This window comes from Caretta caretta, chromosome 2 (genome assembly GCF_965140235.1).
Source record: "Caretta caretta isolate rCarCar2 chromosome 2, rCarCar1.hap1, whole genome shotgun sequence".
Classification (NCBI taxonomy): Eukaryota; Metazoa; Chordata; order Testudines; family Cheloniidae; genus Caretta; species Caretta caretta.
In genome coordinates this window covers 213,848,227-213,875,494 of record NC_134207.1, presented here as the reverse complement: position 1 = coordinate 213,875,494, position 27,268 = coordinate 213,848,227, and the positions used below count along the sequence as shown (strand labels likewise).

The window sequence follows — 27,268 nt, the reverse complement described above, 5'->3', positions numbered from 1 at the left end:
TAAAGCTGGAATGGACCAGAAGAAGTTATCTGACTAGCATTAATTTAAATAATCAACAGTTTCAGAATCAAGATTAATGTCACTAATCACTTGTGTAAAAAATGTTGTTATTGTAACAACTACTGGTAAGGCCATAGAAGGATATCCGCTAGTCACAGCCAGACCTTTATTTAGGCCAGGGCTATACTAGGAAACTAGGTCTGTATAACAATGTCGAAATGAGTGTGAAAAATCCACAGCCTGACACGACACAGTTAAACCAAACCAACCCCTGGCGTAGACAGCACTAGGTCAATGGGAGAATTCTCCCTTCAACATAGCTACTGCTGCAGGGGAGGTGGAGTACCTATGCTGATGGGAGAACCTGTCACCTGTCGGCTTCGGTAGTGTCTCCACTGAAATGCGACAGTCGCACAGCTGCAGTGATACACAGTATATGCAGAAAATACCCCACCCTTTTAGTTTGTTCTCAAGTTTCCTTTACAACAAAGCCATTGTTTTTAGCTGGTTGCAGGGGGATTCACACCTGGGGAGAGGCAGATATTTTTCCATGCATGCCTCCCCCTGAAGGTTCTACTGAGAGAGGGCAGTTTTTAAGTTTCACCAGATGATCTTTGCCATTAAAGTGCCACTGATGGGTGCTACCAAGGGAGATTGTCCCCTGACCACCAAATTATTGTCCCTCCTTCCCCCAGCCTCCATTTTTTCTGGACTGCACTGACTGGCTGTGGAGATTGGAACAGCTTGTGTTGCTACTAACCACCCTACTGCAGACTTTGCCTTAGTGGGAGTCTCTATCAGGTCCTGTGCAGGCTTTCCTATTTGAATCTAGCTCTGTGCGTGAAATAATAGTCTCCATCAGTCTGTATGCTTCTACTGAAATTATGTTATATTTTCTTTTCTTTAGTGTTTATTTGGTTTTTCTTCCTTTTCAGCCTCCTAAGGAGACAAATTTCTCTAAATCCTCAACTACTGTCATTCCCCATCCTCTCTTTCCCAATCACCCTTCACTCTGACTCGATGATCACTTCATCTCTCCCCTGTCCTCCATGCTTGTTTTCTTTATGCGTTGTCTACCCTATAATCTAAGGTCATGGGATGCAATTCCAAACCTATACTGACTTCCTGCTCTGGAAGTTTGTTCTTTCACTCTTTCTTCATCTGTGCTCTGTTCCTGGCTAGGCAGTTCCACTTCTAATACCCTTATCCATCCCCAGGCTTCCACCCCTGCTCCATTTGGGTCTCCGTCTTTATCTGTCCTTATTTATCTATTTAGACTTTAAAAAAAAAACAGTGCCCAACACAGAGGTATCTATATTGTCATTTGCACCATGCCACTAATACTTCTTGTGACAGAATGGAAATTTTCTGTAACATTTTGTTTGAATACTGTGTATGACCCAGTTTCCACTATATGCTGTTTTGTTAACTAGGTGGTGGGAAAGGGTTGTTTACTCTCTGCAGAGATCAGAGATACAGGTGTGACTGATACCTAGCTGACTGCAGCCTAGGCCCCATGTCCATGGAGAGTCAGAAGGCACTGGCCACTCCAATTGCCTGGACATTTGGTACCTAGCAACTGATGATACTGGATGGCCCACCCCTCTGCAGGAAGCCAGCCATGTTTGCTCATGAATAACAAAGGACTGTGGACTGGCAAGGTGGGGGGTTGTTAAGTGTGGGCTGCTCGAAGGTTGAGTCTCTCCTGAACTGGGACAAAAGAGTCGTCAGAGGGCTCTTGGTTGACCAAGATAGACCATGCTGTAACTTTCCACTCTCTGTGCTAACCAAGGACTTTTTACACTCTGTTCCAGACATCTAATAAACCCTACTGCTTTTACAACACTGGCTGAAAATCAATACAGATGCTGAAGGTAGGGTGCATTGCTCTCTGTGGGTGTACAAGTCTCTCTCAGGTGCCCAACTCAGGAGGAGTTGCTGGAGGGAGCTCACAGTGTGAAGCGGGGGTGCTGAAGGCATTTAGGTTCAGACCAAGGAGAATGCGAAGCCAAGTGGCTAACCCTAGTGAAAGAGTGATATACTAAGGGGGAGGGGGATCTGGAACACTACAGGAGTCCTCCCAGGGACTGTCCCAGAGTATCAGACCTGTGGATCCATGACTGATTCAAATGCTGTTTCCCAATAATTAAGCAGTTGAGACAATCCTAAAATATATGAGTTAAACATATAGCATATTAATCAATTCTGAAATATTAGATACATTTGTTTTAGTCTATCCATTTGTTTGTAATACAGATCATGTCCTGACCTGTGTTTAGTAGGTATGAAAATCTTTTTAGTTAAGAGAAAAGGTAACACACTTATTTGGGGAAGTAATATTGATTGGGAAAGCAGTTCCCTGTGTGGCAAGACATATCAGCTTTTGAGACATACATTCTTGAAGAATTGGGTGTGCTGTTGCACCATTCTAAATCATTTCAAAGAGGTTCTGATTATCAGGAAAGTCTTAATGGGTCATACTCCTGTGCATGAAGAGAAAAGTGGCCATACAATTTTTCATTTTTAACTGCTGAAAAAGTTGTTTATCCAGCAACATTAATCTTTCAGTCAGTTGATCAAAACATTTGTCTTGAGAAGTATATCTTGAAGGAATGTGTGATGGGTTCACGGGTCTTGGTTCAAAGAATCCAGGACACAAGATGTTTAGCCAACAAACACAGACACTTTATGGTGTTACCAACAGCATGGGCATAGAGATAATACTGCTGTTATACACTTGAGAGTATATAAGTGCTGTTATATACTTGAGAGTGTAATCAGTGGCAGATTAGCCACTGGGCCAACGGGTCCCGTGCCCAGGGCCTGAGCCAATTGGAAGGCCCCAGAAAAATAGGTGCTCCAGCGCTCCGACCTGCTCCGCACTCCCAGTGCTCCTGCCGGCGAGCAGGGTTGTGGCACAGGGGCTTGCCTTGCTCTAGCTGCCCGCTTGCCCAGTGCTCCTGCCATGGCAGGGCATGGGAGCACTGGGAGGGGAGGGGGTCAGGGCATGGGAGCACTGGGAGTGGACGGGGAGGGGGGCTGCAGGTGGAAGGGATGGGGAGGGGCCCCACAAAACCTTAATCCACCCTTGAGTGTAATTTATCCTGGCTTTATGGGGTCCAGCTCCTGGTCACTATTTTCTTCCATCAGGGTCCCACCTTGCCACAGCTACAGCAGATAGGAACTCTTTTCCTTCTGGCAGACTCCCCAGCTTTTTATCAGCCTCTCCCTGACAAGCTTCCATAGCCATGTGAAAAGGTCATCTGTCTTTCAGCCAGCTAGTCAAAAGGTAGATCCCTCCCTAAAGGTGCTCCTGGTTTCTCTTTCCCAGTTGCTTTCTGGGTACCTCTAGCAGTCGAGGGTTTGTCCTCTGAAGGTCTATGACTGTCTCATTAACTTCCGGAGGTAAATGTATACTTTGAACTCCTAGGGTCTGAAATTTCTATCCAGCTGCATGAAGGCTTTGACCTTTTATCTATTTATATACACACAAACTCACTGTTATTCAATGTAATCCATCCTTGAGGGCAGGAAACCTCTTGCATGACAAAATGAATTTTAAGGCTGAATTCCAGACTGTAGTTATTGGGATAGTTTGGAATGTTACAATGCACATGATCCTAGTTACTTCTTGCCCCTACTCAATGGTGGGGAATCTTTCTCTCACAAAGTCACTCCTTTCAACTCCCATCCCTTGAATGCAACTTTTTGAAGAACTTCAGGTATGTTAAAAACTACTCTCCCTCACAGAAGAATCCTAAGAGCGAATCCATAATAAAAGCAGATATGATACATTTAAATGCTTATAAAGTTCCTTACTATTAAGTGTTTTTGAGAAATTTCTCATGATTGTGTTTTTACATGAATTTATGAGCATCCTTGGGGAAAATTATCAGGATTAATATATTGCGGTAACTGAATGACAGTGCATTTTTGAGAAAAGATGAGAGAGGTCTCAGTCTACAGGTCAAAAGCAGCCATGAAGGTGCCCCACTACTTCCTTGTCTGCGTATGCTGCCAAATTGTCACAAAAGATCACAATAGAAAATAATGCTATATATTGTATATAAGTTATAGACTCACATAAAGGCAACCATTTGGGCAACATATTCACTTTATCACACTGATATATCCTAAGAACGGAAAGTTGAAGGTGGCCTATCTAGTTAGATCTTTGGTTATTGCATATATTAACTATTTTGTAAGTCATAATGTTGAGATAGAAGTCATCACAGATCTATGCCCAATTATCTGAAAGGAGATTGTCACTTATAGCAGGAATACAGTGGCATCCACCCGAACTGTTAAAATAATCTGTTTTCTTCAATTTGTCTTTGAACTAAAGATATTGCTGAATCTGTTGTCTGTGACTAAAATTTCAGGTCAGAAGATACTGAATTAATAGAGCTCTATCAGCAGCATAAAGAAAAATATGATGAACAGACTCATTATTTGTAGTTCCACATATTTATAAGGCCATTGGGTAAAACACTATAGGCTACAGTGTTGTTAATATACCTATGACTCCTAGATCTACATCATCTTCTCATTTAGCATGGATAATATTGTCTTCTTGATTTTGTAGTCTAGAGGGAATTAGGAGACCAGATGAAAAATAGGAGGCTCACACTCAATCTTCAGAAAACAGCATTGACCTTGAATAGAGAGAGGAAGTATGACAATCTCACAGAAGCAGTGACCTCCCTGCTCAGAGTACCTGGCCTCTGGTTTTCAAAGAAAGAGGAGCGTAACCTCAGGGTTCTTTTAGACTCATTCTCAAAGATACCCAGTGACAAAAAAAAGAAAAGAAAAGAAAAAGAAAACAAACAACCTCCCCCACTTTTTCCCCCATCTTTTTTCCTATGCTGTAATTTAATTGTTAGCAAAAACACTGCATGGAGTCTGAGAATGAGGTAGAGTAAGACTGAATGATGCAATATAGTAATTAATTACAGAACAGACTGACTCTCTTAACTGTTCATTTCCAGACATTCTAATATTTGGATTTTTTTGAAAAAGAAGTGTAGAAATTGCGTTGGTGTATTAGCTGGATGCTAGCACATTTTCTTAAGTCTCTTTTAGTTATTCCACCCCACAATATATAAACACTTTGATTATGGAACAAAAGCTTTAATAAACAGATGGTTCTCACAGTGTGTTTTCAGTTTTTCTTTATATATCCTATAGAAATTTTTTAAAGGACAAAACATTTCTTTTCTTTTTTTCAGGTCAACTTTAGAGGCCTGGAATGTGATTAGCTCATTATGGAGTTTATGGTCTACTTTATGATATACATTACTATACTTTGGAAATTTCACTATTGGTGAAATTATATGGATTACTAAATGATAGACTGGACTCTTTATTCTATTTTGAATACATAGACTGCTGCAGAAACCTTCAGAAAATGATAGAAAAGGAGACACTAACTTCACTAATTGATTAGTACACATTAGTCTGGACATTGACCCCGAGATTAAAGATAATTTGAATTAGCAAGCAACAAAATAGTCTGGCTATCTGCTTTATTATATATTAAATCCTCTCTTAAACGTTTGTGTCTAATTTCTACCGTACAGCTAATTCTTGAAATCACACTTCTCAAATAAACATTGAGAGTCCACATTGAAACCAGTACAACTCATTGTCCAGTGATGCAAAGAATCAGGAAAATCATGTTAGCTGCAGCTGGGCAGTTGAAAATTCCTCTGCTGTAGAGATATGTGGATTAGAAGGCGGCCAGTGACTGATTACATGGGAGAGAGTCAAAGGACACGATGGGTAATGAACAAACTAACCTCAAACTACACTATCTGAACAGAGGGTGTGGTATTATAAAGATACACCCATCTGTGATGAAAGTATACACCCATCTGTGATAAAAATTTTGGTATTAATGTAAAGTTTTGTGGATAAGAATTTTGACATGGATGTTTAACCGTATGATAATACTACTTTTCAATTAATACCTGTAAACAGGTTTAAAGATTATCACAGCAGAGAAACCATAAAAAACGTGGTTTGCCCTGTGTGAATGGGGAACCAAGGCACACTGCCTCATGGCCTTAATGGCTGGATGCCTAGAGAACTATAACACAAACTGCCTTTGAGCTAGTCAGTGACTAACTCTCTTGCAGTTAACTAATGGGGGAGGTGTGACATTCTGTACCTCATGGGAACACTCTATATCCCCATGTTCATCCTTATAATATGATTGCGTGGGATCTAATGCAAAGTTTGTCATGTCAGGTGTCTTCAGAAGGCTCATGATGTACTGAGCATTGTTGTTATGGTAATGTTATAGTAATCATTGTTATAGTAATATTATAGGTTGTAATTTCATGTGTATAATTATGAGGCTGAAAATGTGTCCTCATGGCTTAAAGCAAACCCAGGCAAAAGCTCCCCAAGAGCAGAGGGGCAGTTCACACCTCTTCAGGGCATGTATGCGACAAACCCAGCCCAGCCTGACAGGAACAAAGGACACTGGCCTAGGCAACAACAAAGGATCTGTTGGACTCTTGAGTGAGTCACCCTCCTTCTTTTGGTCAGTTTGGGACTGAGATGAGGTAATGCTCACCTGACTCTGAAGGGTGGGGGGCAAAGCCAAAAGGGAAGAAAGAACATGATAAAAGGGAGAGATATTTACCATGCTCTTCCTCTCTCTTCCACCTCCATCTACAGGCATCACCACAAGAGACTGAAGCGCTGATCAAAGGGGAGAGCCTGGCTGAAGGGCAACCAGCCAGCCTGTGGTAAGAAGCGTCTAAGTTTGTAAGGGCATTGAAAGTGTTAAGATCATCTTAGAATGCATTTTGCTTTTATTTTATCTGACCAAATCTGACTTGTTATGCTTTGACTTATAATCACTTAAAATCTATCTTTGTAGTTAAAAAATCTGTTTGTTTATTTTATCTGAAGCAGTGCATTTGGTTTGAAGCATGTCAGGGACTCCCCTTGGGATAACAAGCCTGGTACATATAAATTTCTTTGTTAAATTGACGAACTCATATAAGCTTGCAGCGTCCAATGGGCATAACTGGGACACTGCAAGACGGAGGTTCCTAGGGTTGTGTCTGAGACCGGAGATATTGGCTAGTGTCATTTGGTTGCACAGTCCAAGCAGCTTACGTGCCGGATGCTGTGCATGAACAGCACAGGAGTGGGGGTTCTCACAGCGGAGCAGGATACGGCTGGCTCCCAGAGTCAAGGATTGGAGTGACCTAGCAGATCACTGGTCCAGATAACACCACAGGGAAACATCACTAAAGGGCAGCTGCATCACCTCCATTTTGTCTTCAATCCTGCTCCTCAACTCTGAAATAACTTCTCTGCAAACTGAAGTTCTGAACAAAGGACTGAATGACCCATCCATGCTTTGGATGTGTTCCAGAGGGACTGTCAAGCTAGCATACTCACCAACATTGCTAAGAACCTGATATATGCTCTGTGAAGTCTTATGCATGTATCTGATTGCTTTGCCATTGAACAACTCTCTCCTTACTCTTTTCTTTTTTAATAAACCTTTAAATACTAAAGGATTGGCTGGCTGAATGCTATTTTGGATAAGATCCAAACTAATATTGATCTGGTAATGTGGCTGGCCCTTTGGGGTCAGAAGAATATTTTGTATAGTGAGCAGAATTTTTAAATAACTTCTCACTGTATTGGACCTATGTTCTGACTGGGAGCCAGAGAACTGGAATGCAATAGAGGGTGTGTGTGATTCCTATTTTAGCTTCTTAATAACCAGTGTGGGAAATCAGGAGCATAGTTTGTGATTGATTTGTGAGTCTAACTTCAGTGCTAACCACCACTTTTGGGAGAATCTGCTTTTCCTTTTTCAGCCTGCCCTGACCTTGGCATTTTCAGTGAGGGCTATCCCAGGCACCATGGATCACTGTACCCACCATCCATGCCAGAGAGTAGCCCTACTGTACAAGGTACTATACATACACAAAAGAAGGTCCCCACCCCAAAAAGTTTACTATCTAAAGAGTATCTTCTTTTCTAGAGTCCCAGTTATCATCTTCAAAAGTTCCAATTACACCTGCCTTTAAACAAAATAGTTATTCAGAACTGACGGATCCATGGACTTGACTCCATGGTGATTCTGATACCTGAGAATTGTTTTTCTCTGTTCCTAAGCAGGCTGTTTCCTCTATTCATCTTCTTCAAGTCACTCTTTCTTGGCACTCCTCTCAGGTAGGTAACACACTGAGTACACTTACCATATTATAAAATACCAATGTTTAGTTAGGTTTTAGGGCTGGTCCCTATGGATTACATCTTTATATCTATACAGTATGCAGTGTTGTAGCCATGTTTTCCCCAGGATATCAGACAGACAAGGTAGGTGAGGTAATATCTTTTACTGGACTATCTTCTGTTGGTGAGAGAGACATGCTTTCAAGCTTACTAGTTAAAGCTTGTTTCTCTCACCAACAGAAGTTGGTCCAATCAGAGATATTAGCTCATCTGACTTGTATCTCTATGTCTATATTGTCATTTTCCCCATATTCTCACTTTGGATATTTACTTGTTTGGTTTCATATGAACTCCAGTAGAAAACAGACAATGTTTGTCATTCATACATTACCTGCAGTTTGTGATACTTCAATTAACAAAATTTTACTATAATGGTAATCATGGTCAGGTTAAAATTCATGAACCTATACTATAATTAGTTAAATTAGCTCAGGTTTGTTGTTACAGAAATGAAACACCAGGATATTAACTACTTTGTCATTTCTAATTTAGATAATTATTTTTATATAATTAATCTTGCTGTGTGTTATACACTTGCCTCTTAATGAGAGCAGAAAGGAAACTGCAGCCCACTAGTGGGACATCATAAATGTAAGCTTGTGTTAAACTCTCTAAGACACATTTTGTCAAAGTTAGAAGCCTACTTGGCAAGAAAGCCTTTTTAGTCAAAGTAATTCAGCAGTATTTTTAAAGCACAAAATACAAATAATTGCCATTACTGATGTATCTTGTTGTACAGGTTTTTGGTACAGCAGCGCCTGAATCATATGTTGCTCATTAATTGTTGATAGGCCTAATGATTTTACTGTTGTGATCAAATGCTTCTGGTTTCCACACACAACTAAGGCAGTTGTCTTCCTCCCAATAAGGTGTCTTCAGCCCCCTGGTTCAGGAGTCCTCAGGACAGATCTGTCTTCCTTCCCTTCTAACTGAATTGCTCACTTTTAAGGTTCCTCTCCAATTGACACATGCTCTGCGCATCTGCAGGGGCGGGGTTATCTGGGCCCAGTATTTAATTCCTTCAGCACTACTGAGGGATTTATACATCCCGTCGTGCTCTCCCATCCTCTTACCCCATACCTCTCCTCTCCATAAGTATGCTACTTAGGGCTTGTCTTCTCTACTGGGGAGATCCACGCTGCTGCATTCGATGCAGCAGGGGTCGACTTAGCGGGTCTAGTGAAGATCTGCTAAATCGACGGCAGAGCGCTCTCCGGTCGACCCCGGTATTCCAGCTCTCCGAGAAGTGTAAGGGAAGTCGACCAGAGAGCATCTCCCGTCGATGCAGCACAGTGAAGACACTGGGGTAAGTGGACCTAAGCTATGTTGACTCCAGCTACATTATTTATGTAGCTGGAATCACATAATTTAGGTTGACTTACTGCAGTAATGAAGACAAGCCCTTAGTTTTGAAGACAACAGACATTATTTTAAATATTGGCATATGGGAACTGCTTTTCTCCTGTGCCCACAGAAGTGTGATTATCTTAAAAATTCATGACTATATAACTTACACAAAAGTTGCTTATTTTGCAATCTAACTATTATAAGAGATTCTATAAGGGAAATAGTCATAGAGCAACACAGTACAGTGTAGTAGACACATCAGTAAACTTGTTTGTTCCTTCACTTAGAGAAATCTTTCTACCTTTAGATACACATCTTTTTCTTTTTTAATTTTTAAAATTAAAGGTTCTAGCCACATCCCAGATGACTCAATAAGCTTAGGGCTTCTGGGCCTGGCTCTCGGTTACATTAAGGGTCTTTTACAGTGTTTGGGAGTATAAAAGGAACTAAAAGTGTTTGTAAATGGCTCTTGACAATCCTCCTTGAACAAAGGACCTCCCTGGCTAGTGCAGAAGTGGCATAAAGGTTCTGGCCTGGCCCTGCTTCCAGCCCATATCCCTGCTCCTTGAGTTGGGTGTGTGTCAAGGGAGTGACCAGAGCCCACCACACTATAGAAATTCTCTGTTTCTCAGGTTCCATGGAGAATAGAACATAAGTCAGATATGTCCCAAGATAGCCCCAGCATACGGGGAGCACAACGGTGGCTTAAATTCACCTTGGACCTCTCTCCCCTACCCGTTTCCTATGTGCTTAGTTCTCCCCACCATGGCTAAAATGGATTAATTTCTATAGCTTGCATTATGCTAGCTGGAAGAAACAGATATTTGAATGTGGCTTGGATAAGTAGGACAAGGGTTACAGATGAGTCAGTTACAGGTTTGAGTAACATGGAGAATGGTAGTGATACTGATGGTGACAGAGAAAGCACAGCAGACAGGGTTTTGGAGGCATGATAAGGAGTTTGATTTTGGACATTTTAAGCTTAAATTGATTGTACTCCTTTTCTTTTTGCGAATACAGACTAACACGGCTGTTACTCTGAAAATTGACAGTATGCTTAGTCCTGTACAAAACAGAGGAGAAAATATAGACCTCGTACTGATGAAATTGCGATCTAAATAGCACAAAATACATGAGTCAATTATCAGTCTTTTTTGATGGCTCAATTGTTTACCTCTCAATCTATGTCTGAGGCAAAATATAGTGAAGCCACTATATTGATTTGATTGCTAAAATAAAATGAAAAAGAGGCAGCAAATTCCAAAGTAAGTTATAAAATTATGTTTAGAAAAATATATATATGGCAAATAAAGCTTGCAGAAACTTAGTTTAAATGAAGTATAACAGAAGAAAAAGTGTTTCCTGAGCATAAGTTTGTTCTCATCTCCATTAGTTTTGTCATATTCCTAGCCAAACAGACCTATTTCTCCACTCAAATTGATTGCCATGTCCATGATAGCTGTTTCCTATTTACCACCTTCTACTTCCTCCTCAGACCCATTCACCCATGTCTCTCTCCACACAAGATCTTCCCAAGATTTTTCAATGAAAAGGTCAACAAGATGCACTATAATCTCCTTCTTTCCTCGTCTCCCACCTCTTATACCCCTTTCTCTTTCACCCCGTGACCAAAACTGAGGTATCTTACCCGTTGTTGTCCTTTAAACCCTCTATCTATCATGAGCCACCCCATTCCTTTCAGCCTACTAAACTCCAATATCCCCCTTACAGCCTTCTCCCTCATCATGAGCCCCCCCATTCCTTTCAGCCTACTAAACTCCAATATCCCCCTTACAGCCTTCTCTCTCCTTAACCTTTCATTATTATCTAACTCCTTCCCCTCTAAATACAAGCATACTGTGATCTCCCCCATCCGCAAAATAAATTCCTTGACCCAACCTACCTCTCAAACTACCACTTTATCTTCATTCTCCTCTTCAACGCTAAGCTGTGGTTACAATCATTGCCTTGAACTCCCTTCCTCCAACTCTTCCCTTGATCTCTTCCAGTCTATTTTCCACACTCACTCCATTTAAACTGCTTTCACCAAAAAGTCTCTAACACCCGCTTCTCAGCTAGGTCCCAAGGTCTGTACTCCATCCATGCCCTTCTTGACCTCTTCGCTACCTTTGACACTGTCAATCACACCCTCCTTGTCATCCTTCATCCTAGTCTTCTGCAATTCTGTTTTCTCCTGGTTCACCTGCATCTGACTGTTCCTTCTTCATCTCTTTGAGTGAATCCTCCTCTCCCACTGTTTGTAACGGTATCACAGAGCTGTGCCCTGCACCCCTACTTTTATCATTCTTATTTTTTTTCTTTTTGGGTGATCTCATGTACTCATATGGTATCAGCTGCCATGTCCATGTAGACAACTCTCAAATCTACCTCTATACTCGTGCCTCTTTCCATCCAATCTGGCATCTCAGTCTCTCTTACATTGCTGGCACATGATGGCATATATCACATTGGTGGATGTGCAGGTGAACGAGCCTCTGATAGTGTGGCTGATGTTATTAGGCCCTGTGATGGTGTCCCCTGAAGAGATATGTTGGCACAGTTGGCAACGGGCTGTTGCAAGGATAGGTTCCTGGTTTAGTGGTTCTGTTGTATGGTATGTGGTTGCTGGTGAGTATTTGCTTCAGGTTGGGGGGCTGTCTGTAGGCAAGGACTGGCCTGTCTCCCAAGATTTGTGAGAGTGTTGGGTCATCCTTCAGGATAGGTTGTAGATCCTTAATAATGCGTTGGAGGGGTTTTAACATCAGCCACACTATCAGAGGCTCGTTCACCTGCACATCCACCAATGTGATATATGCCATCATGTGCCAGCAATGCCCATCTGCCATGTACATTGGTCAAACTGGACAGTCTCTACGTAAAAGAATAAATGGACACAAATCAGATGTCAAGAATTATAACATTCATAAACCAGTCGGAGAACACTTCAATCTCTCTGGTCACGCGATTACAGACATGAAAGTTGCGATATTACAACAAAAAAACTTCAAATCCAGACTCCAGCGAGAAACTGTCGAATAGGAATTCATTTGCAAATTGGATACAATTAACTTAGGCTTGAATAGAGACTGGGAGTGGCTAAGCCATTATGCAAGGTAACCTATTTCCCCTTGTTTTTTCCTACCCCCCCCCCCGACATTCTTGTTAAACCCTGGATTTGTGCTGGAAATGGCCCACCTTGATTATCATACACGTTGTAAGGAGAGTGGTCACTTTAAAGAAGCTATTACCAGCAGGAGAGTGGGTTTGTGTGTGGGGGTGTTTGTGTGTGTGTGAGAAAACCTGGATTTGTGCTGGAAATGGCCCAACTTGATTATCATACACATTGTAAGGAGAGTGATCACTTTAGATAAGTTATTACCAGCAGGAGAGTGGGGTGGGGAGAGGTATTTTTTCATGCTTTGTGTGTATAAAAAGATCTTCTAGACTTTCCACAGTATGCATCCGATGAAGTGAGCTGTAGCTCACGAAAGCTTATGCTCAAATAAATTGATTAGTCTCTAAGGTGCCACAAGTACTCCTTTTCTTCATACTGTCAATACTGAACAAATATTGTACCAACAATCAGCTACAGGGAAGCTGTAGGATTACTGAAACATAACTGTGCAGTCTTGCAGTTATGGAATTCCATGCATTGATTGGTTCTGGCTGTCTGATTAGCATAATCATTGTATCATTATTTCTCAGTAATTACACAGCATATTAATACCTGTACTATAGCTAATTACATCTATCAGCCAATCCAAATAGAAGGATTTGCATAATCTTGTATTGTTTTTAATAACCATCGAGTGAATATGCAGTTGTTGTTACTGGCTGTTTTTGCCCCTTACACTCTGGCTGGTTCTTGTAGTCAGATTTAAGCCATTTATCCAGCACACACACAAAAAAAGACATTGCCTCAGCTTCTCACTCCTTGTAGCTGAAGTAGAGAACTCCAAGATGAATAGTGCTGGGGAAATCCAAAGGCAAAGAAAATTTCCCTCCAAGCTGCTAAAAGGGAAAACGTGTTTCTCTTTGACTCATTTCCCTCCTTGGGGCCCAGTCATACTTCCACTGAAACTACTGAGAAATTTACAGGTGATTTCAATGGGAGCAGGACTGGCCTCCTCTTCTCTCTCCCTACAGGTCAGCAGGGCTTTTGTTTCAGCAAAGACTTGTATATATTTTGTTTTACGTTGGGAGATTTTTGCCCCTGCCTCAGAGTTCTGACACAAACTGTATTGTTACCTAGGGGGAGAAGAACCTTGCTGAGCTTTAGCGAATGAAAAGATGAAAATGAGGAGGAGGGAAGAAAAAATGATCAAAGTTAGGGCTCTCAATTAATTGCAGTTAACTCAAGTGATTAACTGAAAAGAAACTAACTTAACTACAATAATTTTTTAATCAATCAGTTTTAAACACACTGTTAAACAATAATACAATACCAATTGAAATTTATAAATATTTTGGATGCTTTTCTACATTTTCAAACATTAATTTCAATTACAACATAGAATACAAAGTGTATAGTGCTTACTTTATATTATTTTTATTGCAAATATTTGCACAGTAAAAAGATAAACAAAAGAAATAGTATTTTTCAATTCACTTCATACAAGTACTATAGTAATCTAGCAATAATCTCTTTCTCATGAAAGTGGAATTTACAAATGTAGTTTTTTTGTTACATAACTACACTCAAAAACAAAACAATGTAAAACTTTACAGCTTACAAGTCCACTCAGTCCTACTTCTTGTTCAGCCAATCGCTAAGATAAAGAAGTTTGGTCAAATTTACAGGAGATAATGCTGTCCACTTCTTATTTACAATGTCACCTGAAAGGGAGAACAGGCATTCGCGTGGCACTTTTGTAGCCAGAGCTGAAAGGTATTTACATGCCAGATATGCTAAACATTTGTATATCTCTTCATGCTTCAGCCACCATTCCAGAGGACATGCTTCCATGCCGATGACACTTGTTTAAAAAAAAAAAGTGATAATTAAATTTGTGACTGAACTCCTTGGGGGAGGATTGTATATCTCTGGCTTTGTGGTTTTACTCACATTCTGCCATACATTTTGTGCTATGGCAGTCTCCGATGACGACTCAGCATATGTTGTTCAATTTAAGAACAGGTTTCAGGGTAGCAGCCGTGTTAGTCTGTATTTGCAAAAAGAAAAGGAGTACTTGTGGCACCTTAGAGACTAACCAATTTATTTGAGCATAAGCTTTCGTGAGCTACAGCTTAGGAACAGTTTCACTGCAGAAGTGACAAAATGCAAAGAAGGTGAATGTGAGATTTCTAAAGATAGGTACAGCACTCGACCCAAGGTTTAAGAATCTGAAGTGCCTTCCAAAATCTGAAAGGGACGAGGTGTGGAACATACTGTCAGACGTCTTAAAAGAGCAACACTCCAATGCAAAAACTACAGAACCCTAACCCCCAAAAAAGAAAAACAACCTTCTGTTGGTGGAATCTAATTCAGATGATGAAAATGAATGTGTATCAGTCCCGCACTGCTTTGGCACATTATTGAACAGAACCTGTCATCAGCATGGAAGCATCTCCTCTGGAATGGTGGTTGAAGCATGAAAGGACATACGAATGTTTAGCATTTTTGGCATGTAAATACCGCCCATGCTGGATACAAAAGTGCCATGGGAACGCCTGTTCTCATTTTCAGATGACATTGTAAATAAGAAGTGGGCAGCATTATCTCTCATAAATATAAACAAACATGTTTGTCTTCGTGATTGGCGGAATAAGAAGTAGGAGTGAGTGAACTTGTAGGCTCTAAAGTTTTACATTGTTTTATTTTTGAGTGCAGTTTATGTAAAAATAATAGTGCAACTTAAAAATGTAGAATTATTTTCACGCTAAAGAGACTGCACTACAGTACTTGTATGAGGTGAATTGAAAAATACTGTTTCTTTTGTTTATCTTTTACAGTGCAAATACTTGTACTAAAATAATAATATAAAGTGAGCACTGTACACTTTGTATTACTGTGTTGCAGTTGAAATTAATCTATTTGAAAATGTAAAAACAACCAAAATATGTAAATAAATTGTATTCTATTATTAACAGTGAGGCCAAAACGGCAATTAATCATGATATTTTTAATCTCACATTCATGATTATTTTTTTTTTAATTGGTTGACTGCCCTAGTCAAAATGCATGATGATTCTGACTGAACAGCGGGACTTAGCAGCACTTTAGCAGCCCACGTCGCTTGTAATTTTGTTTTTCCTTTAAAATGTAGACCGATAATGGCCTTCCCCCTTAGCAAGACCGTAACCATATCCTGGGCTCTTATCTTGCAGAATTTCATAGGTGCAGTCACGGGTTGCTCGTAGGGAAGGGCATGAGCCGCCCCCACACTCCTCCTCCTCCCCTCAGGGCAGGTCCAGGCCTCACCAGCACCCTGCTCCTTCCTCCCTGCGGTGGGCTCACACCTGCTGTCCCAGCGGCGGGCGGCCCCCGAGTTAATGTAGGCGGGGGTGAGGAGCGGCGATGCGGCTCTCCCCTTGCACCCAGGCAGCGCCGGTGCCTGTCTGGACGGGAAATGCCCTGATTTCTGTTCCTTCCCTTGTTGTTCTCATTGACGGCGGTAGCTACTCTGCCGGGCGTCGGGGCCCGCGTCTCCCACCTCCCCCGTCCCGGCGGCCTGTCGCTGGGCGTGACCTACCCAACATGGCGGCGCACGCCACCCCCTCACGTAGGCAGCCGGCGGAGCCTCCCCCGCGGGGCGGGGAGAGCAGGGGGAGGCTGGCTGGCTCTGAGACCGCAGCGGCCGGGGGCGGTGAGCTGCGACAGACGTTTGCCCGACCTGCGGCGGCCGCTCTGGGACAGAGGGATCGTCGCAGCTGCCGGCAGCGGCAGCAGCCTCGGGGTGCGGTGGCCAGGCCCCGACCTTCCCAGGCAGGAGAAGCCGCCGCTGCCGGCGGCCGGGCAGCGGCAGCTGGAAAGCCCCGGCCGCCCCCGCCCCTGTTTCCGGGGGCACAGAGGCGTTGGTGGGTGTCGCCGGCGCTGATCACCTGGGCTCCCCGCCCTCTCTCGGCCGTGGGAGCCGCGCCGCAGACGGGCAGGGCCGGGCAGCTGCGGGCTGCGGTGCCGAGCGGGCTCGCCGGGGACTCGCAGCGGCTGCGGGACAGGGGGCCGCGGCGGCGGCGGCAGCAGCAGCAGCAAGATGAACCCCAATATCACCTACGCCAATCGCAAGCGGCGGAAACCCGTGCAGAAAATGTAAGAGTCGAGCTGGGGCGCTGGGTGGGGTGGGGTGAGCTGCCGGGCCGGCTTCGCTACTGGTCGTTGCGGGGCGGTCAGCGGCTCACCCAAACCGGTCCCTGGCTGCGCTCCGCGCCCCCAGCCTCCTCTCCCTCTAGCCGGAGTGTCCGCTCTGCAGCGGCTCCCCGCTTGTCCAGCGCCGGGTGGGTGTCTGCAGCCCCCGCCTCTGCTTCCTGCCGCAGCCCCCGGCCTCCGCACAGCCCCGGGGCTCTGCGCTTCGCTCCACGTGGGCCTCGGCAGCTACGGGTTTGCCTTGTTTGTCCAGGGCGCTGTTTGGGTTTTGCCCGGGGACGCGGCCCCAGAGGCAGGGGGCTGTTTGCTGCAGTGCTTGGTGCCCTTTCGCGGGGGCTTTTCTTGTCTGTCGGCGGCTTTGGGTTGGGAGCCCCGGCAGCAGCGCTGGGCGTGCGCGCGACTTGTGGGGATCCAGGAGGTCCCTTTTCAGACTCCTCTCGCCACCCCCCCCTCCCCCCAGGGAAGTCTGTAGTTAGCTATGTTCGGAGTCCTGTTGTGACCAAAAAGAACGAGGAGTACTTGTGGCACTATAGCGACTAAAATTTATTTGGGCATAAATTTTCGTGGGCTAAAGCAGATGCATCCAGTGGAAAATACAGTAGGAAGATCTGTACAGAGAACATGAAAAAATGTTCTCTGTGTGTGTGTGTGTATATATATATAAGATATCTATATAAGATATATAATCTGTATAGATAGAGATATAATCTGCCTACTGTATTTTCCACTGCATGCATCTGATGAAGTGGGCTTGAGCCCATGAAAGCTTTTGCCCAAATAAATTTGTTGGTGTCTAAGGTGCCACAAGTACTCCTCGTTCTTTTTGCTGATACAGAGTAACAGGGCTATCACTCTGAAACCTGTTGTTAACAGGCACTGATGACCCAGTTGTATAAGGATGGTAATTAAAAGGCAGAATGAGGGCTTGGGGATGGGAGGGAGGAAGGAAGAAAGAAAGAAGAAATAACTAGGTTTTATTGTGGCTGGTTTACCTGATCTAGACTAGGAGGCATTTAAGGTGGCAGTTCCCTAGCGATGGCTACAAAGCCCCCCACCAGCTAAAATAATTGTTAAAAGTAGTTAAATGACAAATGCAGCTTTTTAAATGTCTTACTGATCATAGTGCAGTGCTTAGCTGTGCTGCTTAGGACTTGTGGTGGGAGTCTGTGCAGAAAGCACATTGTGCTGGGTGTACTGCCCCTGACTGGTTGTCCCCATTTGGATGGGCTTGTAGGTTACTATTCACTCTCTGCAGTAGAGTATTTCACAGTCGGTACTGTGATTTTTAACTAATAAAGCACATTTTATTACTTCAACTCTGTATGAAGTCTTACACATCAGATCCTGGACTCCCCTAAAATGTAACATTCCTGGAGTGGTGTTTCTGAATGTGGATGTCTCTGACAAGGTGCCTGGGACATTTCAACAAAGGGCATGACAGTAGATTATGTATAATCGTGTTATCCTGTTTGGGAATATTTAAAAAACAATTTTTCTTAATATTTTTATTCTGTCAAAAGTTTGATTATATTTTATGGTACTTATTCATTTAACTCCAAACAAACACAAAAGTCAGAAATTACTGCCACATCTTAAAAAGAAAAAAAATTACCTCTTATAATAGGGCCTAATTTTGAAAACCCTTAGTTGCATGAGTAAAGCTAATTACATTACCCAAGTATAGATAGGATTGGGCCCAAGGCTGTACCTGCTTCACTAAAAGATTACTTTAAACTGAAATGACTTTCAGCCTAGAGGAAATCATTAACTTTTACATTTATCTATTACATAAAGATGCATACATTAGCTGCTTTTATAAGTGGTCTAATTAGCTGCTTTTTTCCCCCAACAGCTTATTTCTTATTGACTCATGGCCAAAAATCATTTTTCTTCTTTTTTTAATTGCACTTGTTTTCAAATAGCATTACTGAAAAAAACTGTATTTAAAAAGTAAAATCATACACTAAGTTTGAAAGAGTTGTTCCTTGTAACATACTAGTAAAAGAGAGAAACATTTTGGGACACTGCGTGTAAGCAACTTCCTTTATATCATTCAGCTCCCTGTTTTAGATCAGTTAATTGAGTGCGTGTTCAATCACAGCTGTTGCTATTAAAGTATTTGTACAAATGGGTATTTTGCTTTAAATGAAATTTTACTATGTTTGTGAAGTGAATAAATCAGTAAAAGCAATATATATAAATGATGGTTTCTATCAATGCTCTGCAGAAGCTGCAGTAAATGTGAATATAACTTGTGGCTAGCCTCTTCCATGCTAACGTATAGAAGTGTTAAAACAGTTCAACAATATAAATCTATGTTTTAGAAAGAAATAGTTTCCCTATTTCAAGATATACAAGTATATAGGAAATGCTTATTTTTTCTACAGCTATGTGCAAGCACAGATAGCTTCCCCACTCTGTTTACATACTTTCTTAGACTAATCCTTTTTAAAGTACACAGAAATCTTCATTTAAGGAACTGTTGTGTAGCTATTCACTCTTTCTGATCACAGTAGTCTTAATGCTTTGTTTCCTAATAAATTCTGGTCAGATCTGAAAACTGTTTCTGTTTTTGTACCTTTATATAAAAATGTCTGACTTTCAAGCTGCTTAGTCTTTAATATTCTTTATTTTTAATTTGCCACACTTACCTTATTTGAATCTGAATATTTTCTTTTTTATGTCTATCAACATATGGGTGGAAACTAAATTTAAAAGTTTAATATTGGTCTTGAGGTGTCCTTGTCATAAAATAACTTCTCTTTTTAGGACTGAAAGGGAAAAATAAACCTTTCTTAATTTAAGGTAAATATTTTTGTTTTTAATCTAGCTGTAATTTTGGCTTCACCTATAACAGATTTAAAAAAAAAAAAACCCTCCTTTTAATCATATTATTTGCTACCCGGCTGGATTGACCAATAATTTGTGCAGGCTTAATTTCTATTTGTTCAGTGTACCATACTTATTTCCCTCTCTTTATGCTTAGTTTTACATTGATTTTGCATTTATACTATGATAGCAGTCCTGGGAGGCGCATTATCTGCAGGCCTGAGGGTTCTGATTTGCCCAGTTAAAAACTGATCATAGTTCATACTCTTGGCCAAAAAGAGAGAAAATGCTATAGTAACAGCAGATTGTCAGATCTGACTTTTAAAGCGGTTATGAAGCTTGTTAATTATTGTAAAAAGATCTAGTTTGCCTCTGATTCTCTTCAAATTAATATATAGGACACTTGTGGGATAACTGCCTTGAAGTTAGCTTTTTTCCAGGCAAATTTCAAACCTCTTGAAAAAATAGTTTAAAATAGAAGAGCTGACATACTGTTATGTTTAGTGAGGTAATGTAGCTTTTTTACTTTTTTTTCATATAAGGAAGAGATTAAATTTGTGTTGAATTGTGTATTTGTGCTTCACTTGCTGTATCCAAAATTCTGAGTGGAGCATGAGTGATATATTGTCTGTAATCCAGACAACCCATTTGTGTGAACAACTTTTTTTGTCATCTATATAATGATGTAATGTTCACAAGAAAATCTAAATGGGAAAAACTCTGATTTTTATCTGGAAAATAACTAATTGAAAATCATGGTAATAATTTGAAGCCAGTTCAGAAAAAAACACTCCTATTATCTGCAGTGTACAGGACAGAAGCCCACAGGAAATCTTGGGCTATTACCCTGACATTATAAAGTATAAAATATAATCCTTTCTGTAGAGAGCTACTCTATCACTTTAATGTGTATCAAAGGAAAAGATACTGACTGCATTTTTGGAGAAATACAATAGATAGTTTAAATGTAGGAATATCCACGTCTTTTGTTAAAGAAGAAAAATGCATGGTAAACAAAGTGTGATTTCACCACCTACACCCAACTAAATCTTGCTATGCATTAGGGCACACGCAGTTTCTTAGAACCTTTTCTACTTTTATGTTTATTTTCCTCCATGTAATTCTTTCTCTTTTATTGATTGAATGATGTGGACACCCCCCTGTGGTCATTTTCCTATGGGTGTTAACAAAGGTTTACCAAGGCTTGTATCTTTTTTATTTTTCATATACATTGAATTCAAATTATCAATTTTCCTGGGTTTTTATTAATCACTGGAATCTCATTTATATATAACAAGCCATAGAGTTCATTTAATGCCAAACAGGATGGAATGCAAGATCCACAAAAGTTAGATTTTAAATAGATCATTGTAAATAGATCATTATGTACATTTAATGCCCATCCCCTGATGTTATGAATTTATATATATTTAATCCTTATGTTTTAGCTCAAAATATTTTTGTATTTAATATACTTTAACATTTTTCTTAGTGCTTATTGTGTATTTTATTTCAACAAGTGGGAAAATGGTATGTTGGTGTGGGGGCGCTTTAAGAAGTTTAATTGCCATATATACACAAACTAGAATGCCAGTTAAAGCTAATTGCATGTTAGATAATGAAAAATGAACAAGAAATATAAGCGATTGGCTTTGTCCAGTGCTTACTTACATGGATTCTCCATATACAATGTACCTGAAAAATGTTTGCTTTATTTGGTTGTCTGGGTGACCCTTCAGGCTAGGATTAATATACAGTGGTTCAAGAGGCAGCATAGAGATCATTTCCCTGTCATTGCTTTTTCTTCATGTGTAGATAGGTGTTCACTTTCCAGGCTCATTCTGGTACCTTTCATTCTCTCTCATTGCACTTAATATAAAGAGTTAGTATACAGCAGGTGTGGCCAAACTTACTGGCCCTCCACATATGACAATCTTCAGAAGTTTGAGAGCCAGAGCACGCCTGCTGGTAGCCCAGTTTCAGCCCCACTCCTCCTGAAGCCCTGAGCCCCAGCAGGTGCCCTCCCGTAGGGCTGAAGCTCCGAAACCATCCTCCCCAGTGGACAGAAGCTCCTACCCCACCACCCCACTGCAAGGCAGAGGTCCCAAGCTCTTCCCCCAGACTGGTAGGTGGAGAATGTGGGGAGGGGTGCAGAGGGGGCTTGCGAGCAGCACTTCAATGATAAGAGTGGCATGTGGATCGCGAACCACAGTTTGGCCACCCTGGGGATACAGTCTTTCTATTTAGAAACAATGTACATTCATTTACGGTTTCAGTACTTTAGATGGATGGTTTGTAGCAGATAGCATTTTAAGATACTTCATATTTTTAATTTCAGATTTATTATGTACTCTGCTTCTTTCAGAGAGACATTAAAAAGAAAATGTACATAGCATATTAAGAATGTTTTCTAAATATAGCGAAAGACACTATGTTGGGAAGCAAAGAAAATTCTTTCCTTCATACGCAACCACGGTATATGATTTTAAAAGCTATATATTGCAATCTGTTGAACTTGGCACAAAACTTCCATTGTCAGTACTCTAGTAGTCTCTCCTCTTGCTCTGTCTATTGCAGGCAGTCTTTAAATCAAAATAAACTGTTAAGATGAAGCCAACAGAGTGGGCTGGTGTTGAGACATAGCCCCTAGCGGAGGACAAAGGTTACAGCCTTGGTTCTCAAACTTTTGTATTCATAACCCCTTTCACAGAGCAAGCCTCTGAGTGCAACCCTTCTAGCTTATACATTAAAAACACTTTAAAATATATATTTAACACTATTATAAATGCTGGAGTTGAAGTGGGGCTTTTGGTGGAGGCTGACAGCTCACAACCCCACACATAATAACCTATTGATGCACTGAGGGTCCTACCACACCATTGACAGAAGAGTTGGAACAGCCTGATCCTTTAAAGCTACTTGGAAGCTCATTGGTTCTGTCACCCCCTGAGGGCAAACCACAAAACAGGTTTGTTGCACCATTGAGACAGGTGTGCCCCAACTTCAAATAAAGGGGTCAGCAGTCTACAGAGATGAGATAACATCCATCCTATCATTCTTTACTCCAACCCCACACATCAGAACCAGTGTATTATTAATGTTGAATATGGTGGTAGGGAGAATAAAAGAAGTAAATCATGCTTAGTTTTCAGTTCCTCTGAGTGAAGTGGTATTGTCTGAGAATGGTGAACATGCCTCACTTTTGGTAATAGACAGATGTGGTGTGAATAACAATTTTTGGGGAAAAAAACATGTCTTTGCATATGTGGTTGAGACTATAGGGAGATGACATCCTATTTTAATTTAGAAGGGCTTTTTTGTTTTATTTAAATATAGAGTTTTTTCGATGGCCATGCATTTTATGTCCATTTCAATGCTGTTTATTCACGGTCCTCAAAATGTCTTGCTTGGTTTCATTTCTAAAATAAAATAATGATGTATGTACCTGACACATTTCTCTCACGTCCTGAATTGTCTGCGCTAAATAATAATGACAGAAATAACACCCCCATTTTTGTAACGTTAAGGATGGGTTGAAAAACATCTGCAGCACATACTACCCCAAGGATTAAGTTTGTCAGTTATATGACAGATGCCTGTGCTATCAATCTCCTTCAAGGCCCTCTTTCTTTTTTTTTTTTTGAGGGGTAAAACAGTTGTGCATTATATTCAGGGATCCCTTTTTTCATGACCAAAAAAAACCAAATGAACAAAATTCTACAATAAAAATCCATGGGTTTTTTGCTATTTAAAATGAAACACTGAATTTCAGGTTCCCTAGCCACAATATACATAAGTATCCTTTGAACACAATGTTTTATTGATATACAGTAGAACCCCATTTATTTGAGCCTCCATTATCCAGCTCTCCAGCCTCGGGCTAACAGCAGCTGGGGGATCCGGTGGTCAGCTGTGGGCAGCTGCAGCTCCGAGTCCCTCCCACCCCATATAAAATAAGGGATAGAAAGCTCTTTGCCAATTCTCCTGATTATCCCAATTTTTCATTATTCGATCTGGCATTGGTCCCAATTAGAACGAATAAACTGGGTTCCACTGTAAATTTAAAATGTACTCAAAAATAGATCACGAGGGGGAGGTTGTGCACATTGAATAAGTGTAAAATAATTAATAGTTATGTGTTTACTTTTTCATTTTGTGAAAAAATAAAAGATTCTCTGTAAAAACGCAATTTCTGTGTAAAACAGATTTTTAGGATCCCTGCTAATATTCACTTATCTTTAGGTGCTCAGCAACTGATTTTATTCAAAATTGTATTTTAATTTGCTTTTATTCTTAAATTAGGAAGTATATACCAGAACTGCTTTGGCCTCCTGGTAAAAATTAAGGCTACAGCGCTTTGGTTTTATTGTGTATGTATATATTGTGTGTGTGTGTGTGTGTGTGTTTATATATGTGTGTATTAAAAAAATAAATACCTTACTATGTGTGAGTTTAGACTGTATGTGATTAAAGACTCTGCGGCATAGAAGAACAGTGAAAATACAGTTCAAATCCTGCTTTGACAACTCTGTTTTTATTTTGACTTTCTATGACCGCACTTTCGTCTGCCTCTCAAGAATTGAAATATTGAAAGGTTTTAGTTCAGCTGTAATAGATATTAACTAAACAAGGACCTCTGGCCATTCGCTTTATTCAGATCTACAGTTGTACCTAAACTGTAGAGTAGAGTAGCAGGACTGGAAGGGCAGTCTACTGTTAAAGTAGTTTTAACAATCTGAAAATCTGCCCCCGCTTTCTGGACTGTTTTTGTATAAAGCACATATACAAGGATTAATTTTGACATAGCATTCAGTTTCACTCAGGTTTCAGAGTAGCAGCCGTGTGAGTCTGTATTCGCAAAAATTTCACTCAGGTAACTTGCTGTAATGCATAGAGTGCTGCACCCTCTATCTAAACCAGGGGTTCGCAAACTTCATTGCACTGTGACCCCCCTTCTGACAACAAAAATTACTAAATGACCTCAGGAGTGGGGACTGAAGCCTCTGCCCACCTGAGCCATGCTGTGGTGCTGCCCCAGGCAGGGGGGCCAAAAGTGACAAAGTGCTGTTCAGAGGTTTTTTTTTTTCCACCCCCCTGAATGACAGAAGTTTTACCGACAAAAGTCCAATGTAGACAAAGCCTGACTACCAGGAATCGGAGGCTACAAACTATTATGCAGGAATAGTAGACCTGGTTGATTGACTTAAAAGTGTACAAGTGTATGAGTGGGATAGTTCAGTCCTGCTGTAAATGCAATGGTTGTACTTCAAGAAATAAGTTTTTTAATCTGGCTCTGTATTAACTGATAGTAGTGCACGTTAACAACTCACACTCAGTGAGGCTTAGTGTTACTAATAGGGATTGTTAAGGAAATGTTGGGTGACTTATTTGTTGTTTGGCCAGTATTGAAATCCAAGCTTTTTGTTGTGTAGGCTGTTTTATTATTTTATTTTTTTAAAGAATTATTCCAGTTGTCATGGTCTGGGTACACAAATGCTTCCTTAGAATAAGTAAACATTGTTTGGTTTCTTTTATCTGAACAAAAGCTTTTCAGAATGACTTCTAAACTAATATCTGGGGTTGTGGTGAGCTGCAGGTATCTTGACATCAAATGGCCTTAGAGAGATGTCGGGCTCAGAGTGGCCCTAAGAAAGTCAAGGTTCATAATTGAGGTAGTTCTAATACTGCCCTTAACCAGATTTATTTCACTGTATATTGTAATTGATGGCACACGCATCTACAGTGTGCTGTTTTTGCTTTGGATATACTCTCTATTTAATGGACATAATTTTCATAACCGTTTTTATTTTTCTATCACTTCCGTTTTGCCCATTTCTGTACCATTAACCTCCATCAGAGCGGTGGGGAAGCTGACCCTTTACGTCTGCAACAAACTTAGCTTTAATGGCAGTGAGTTTATAAGTGTGATGATGGTTGTTATTCCTGGGGCTTTCATGTGTGTGTTGTCAACATTTGGACTGTAGCCCCTATCAGATTACAAACTCTGAGTAAGAAAAGGGGGGAGTGTTTACACCCCTTCAGTGTATAACAGCAACACAACATCATTTTCATAGTAAGAGTGAACAGTTAAGGAGACAAATTCAAGTTTTCCCCAATCAAGAGGTAGTGGACAAGTGATACGGGTATAAGAAGACATGATTCTTAAAAGTAGATTTGGAAGGTTTAGATTTAAATAAATACTAACAATTTTTTTCCCCTCTATTAAAAAAACTCCACCCCCCTCCAGCAGATACTTAGTAGTTGGAACTGGAAGAAAGAGAAGTCTAAAAACACATGATGTATTTCACTATTTGATGTCAGTTCTGTCTGTCATGCATTTAACTGGAAGTAATGAAATCGTTTTACATAGTGGTATCTAAATTTCATTACGGGAGGTTTTTTAAATTTCTAGCCAGTGAAAAATATGCATTTGATTGAATATAATACTTAGAAATAAATACTGCCAAGACTACTTGGACTAAATGTAGGCATGAACAGAGTTTGCAGACAGCATATCATACACAGCCAACATTCATGTAAAGGTAATCTAAGTAGTAGCAAACTGACTTTATGAATTTATTACACAAAAATGAATCAATGATTGATCCCTTTGTAATTAGCTTTGCTCACGTGCCAGGTATGCTTAAAATAAACTTTTCTAATCTGTTGAAAGACTCGGAATGTATTTGTTTCTAATGATCAAGTATGATTTCAGGTAAGATTAATGTTCCCTATTCACAGCCTTGCATGTAGGAAACTTTGGAGTGAGCACTAGGAATTTATGGTGGGTGTTTATGTAATCTTGCTTCTAGTTTCCATTAACACCGTAATATAATTCATAGAAGAACGCTATTGCTTTGTTTTGGATAGTATATTTCACCAATTTGTCATGCCATACTTACTGTAAATGTTGTGATTAGTTAAGAGTTAAAGAGTATTTTAGTGCTCAGTATGTTGTGAACTGTAAGTGGATTTAATGAGTTGATCTACGTATTCCCACCCTCAAAATCTCATTACAAGCATTCATAGTGACGCCTTCCTCAGGAACTCCCCAACATATCTTGGACCTGTCTCTCTCCCAGATTGCAAGATATCTGGGGCAGGGGCCATCTTACTATTGGTGTCCAGCAAATTGTTAGAACTCTTGCAGTGTTAAGCAGAAAATAAAAAACTGTACAAAAATTAAGCATATGTTGAGAAATGTTGCACTAAAAGTGAACAAGTGTAAATGCGAGAGTACAATTTTACACAGAATATTCATACTGAAATACCAGTATTAATGTACACTATAAAGTATTTGGCACATTCCAAGTGACATTTAATTATTTTTTCTGAACAATAGAACAGATTATTATTAAGTATCTCTAAACTTTCAAACACTTTTAACTAAATGCTCTGGTGCGCGAACAGGGCTCTTAGATGCCCACGTGACGTATGTTTTTCCTAGCTTCAATCTATGCTAATTTTTGCTGAGGAATATGCAAGTCCTTTTGGGGAAGTATATTACATGTTAAAATGTAA

General features: G+C 40.6%; 1 protein-coding gene across 1 annotated transcript in view; it reads left to right on the top strand.

Annotated features, from left to right (window-relative positions):
* The first annotated feature begins 16,396 nt into the window (after positions 1-16,396).
* Positions 16,397-27,268, top strand: part of AHR (aryl hydrocarbon receptor) — a 93,523-nt gene continuing 82,651 nt past the window's right edge. Inside the window, exon 1 of the mRNA XM_048838324.2 lies at positions 16,397-16,864. Within this exon, the coding sequence (XP_048694281.1) occupies positions 16,809-16,864 (56 nt within the window). The 5' untranslated portion in view covers positions 16,397-16,808. The remainder of the gene's footprint in view (positions 16,865-27,268) is intronic.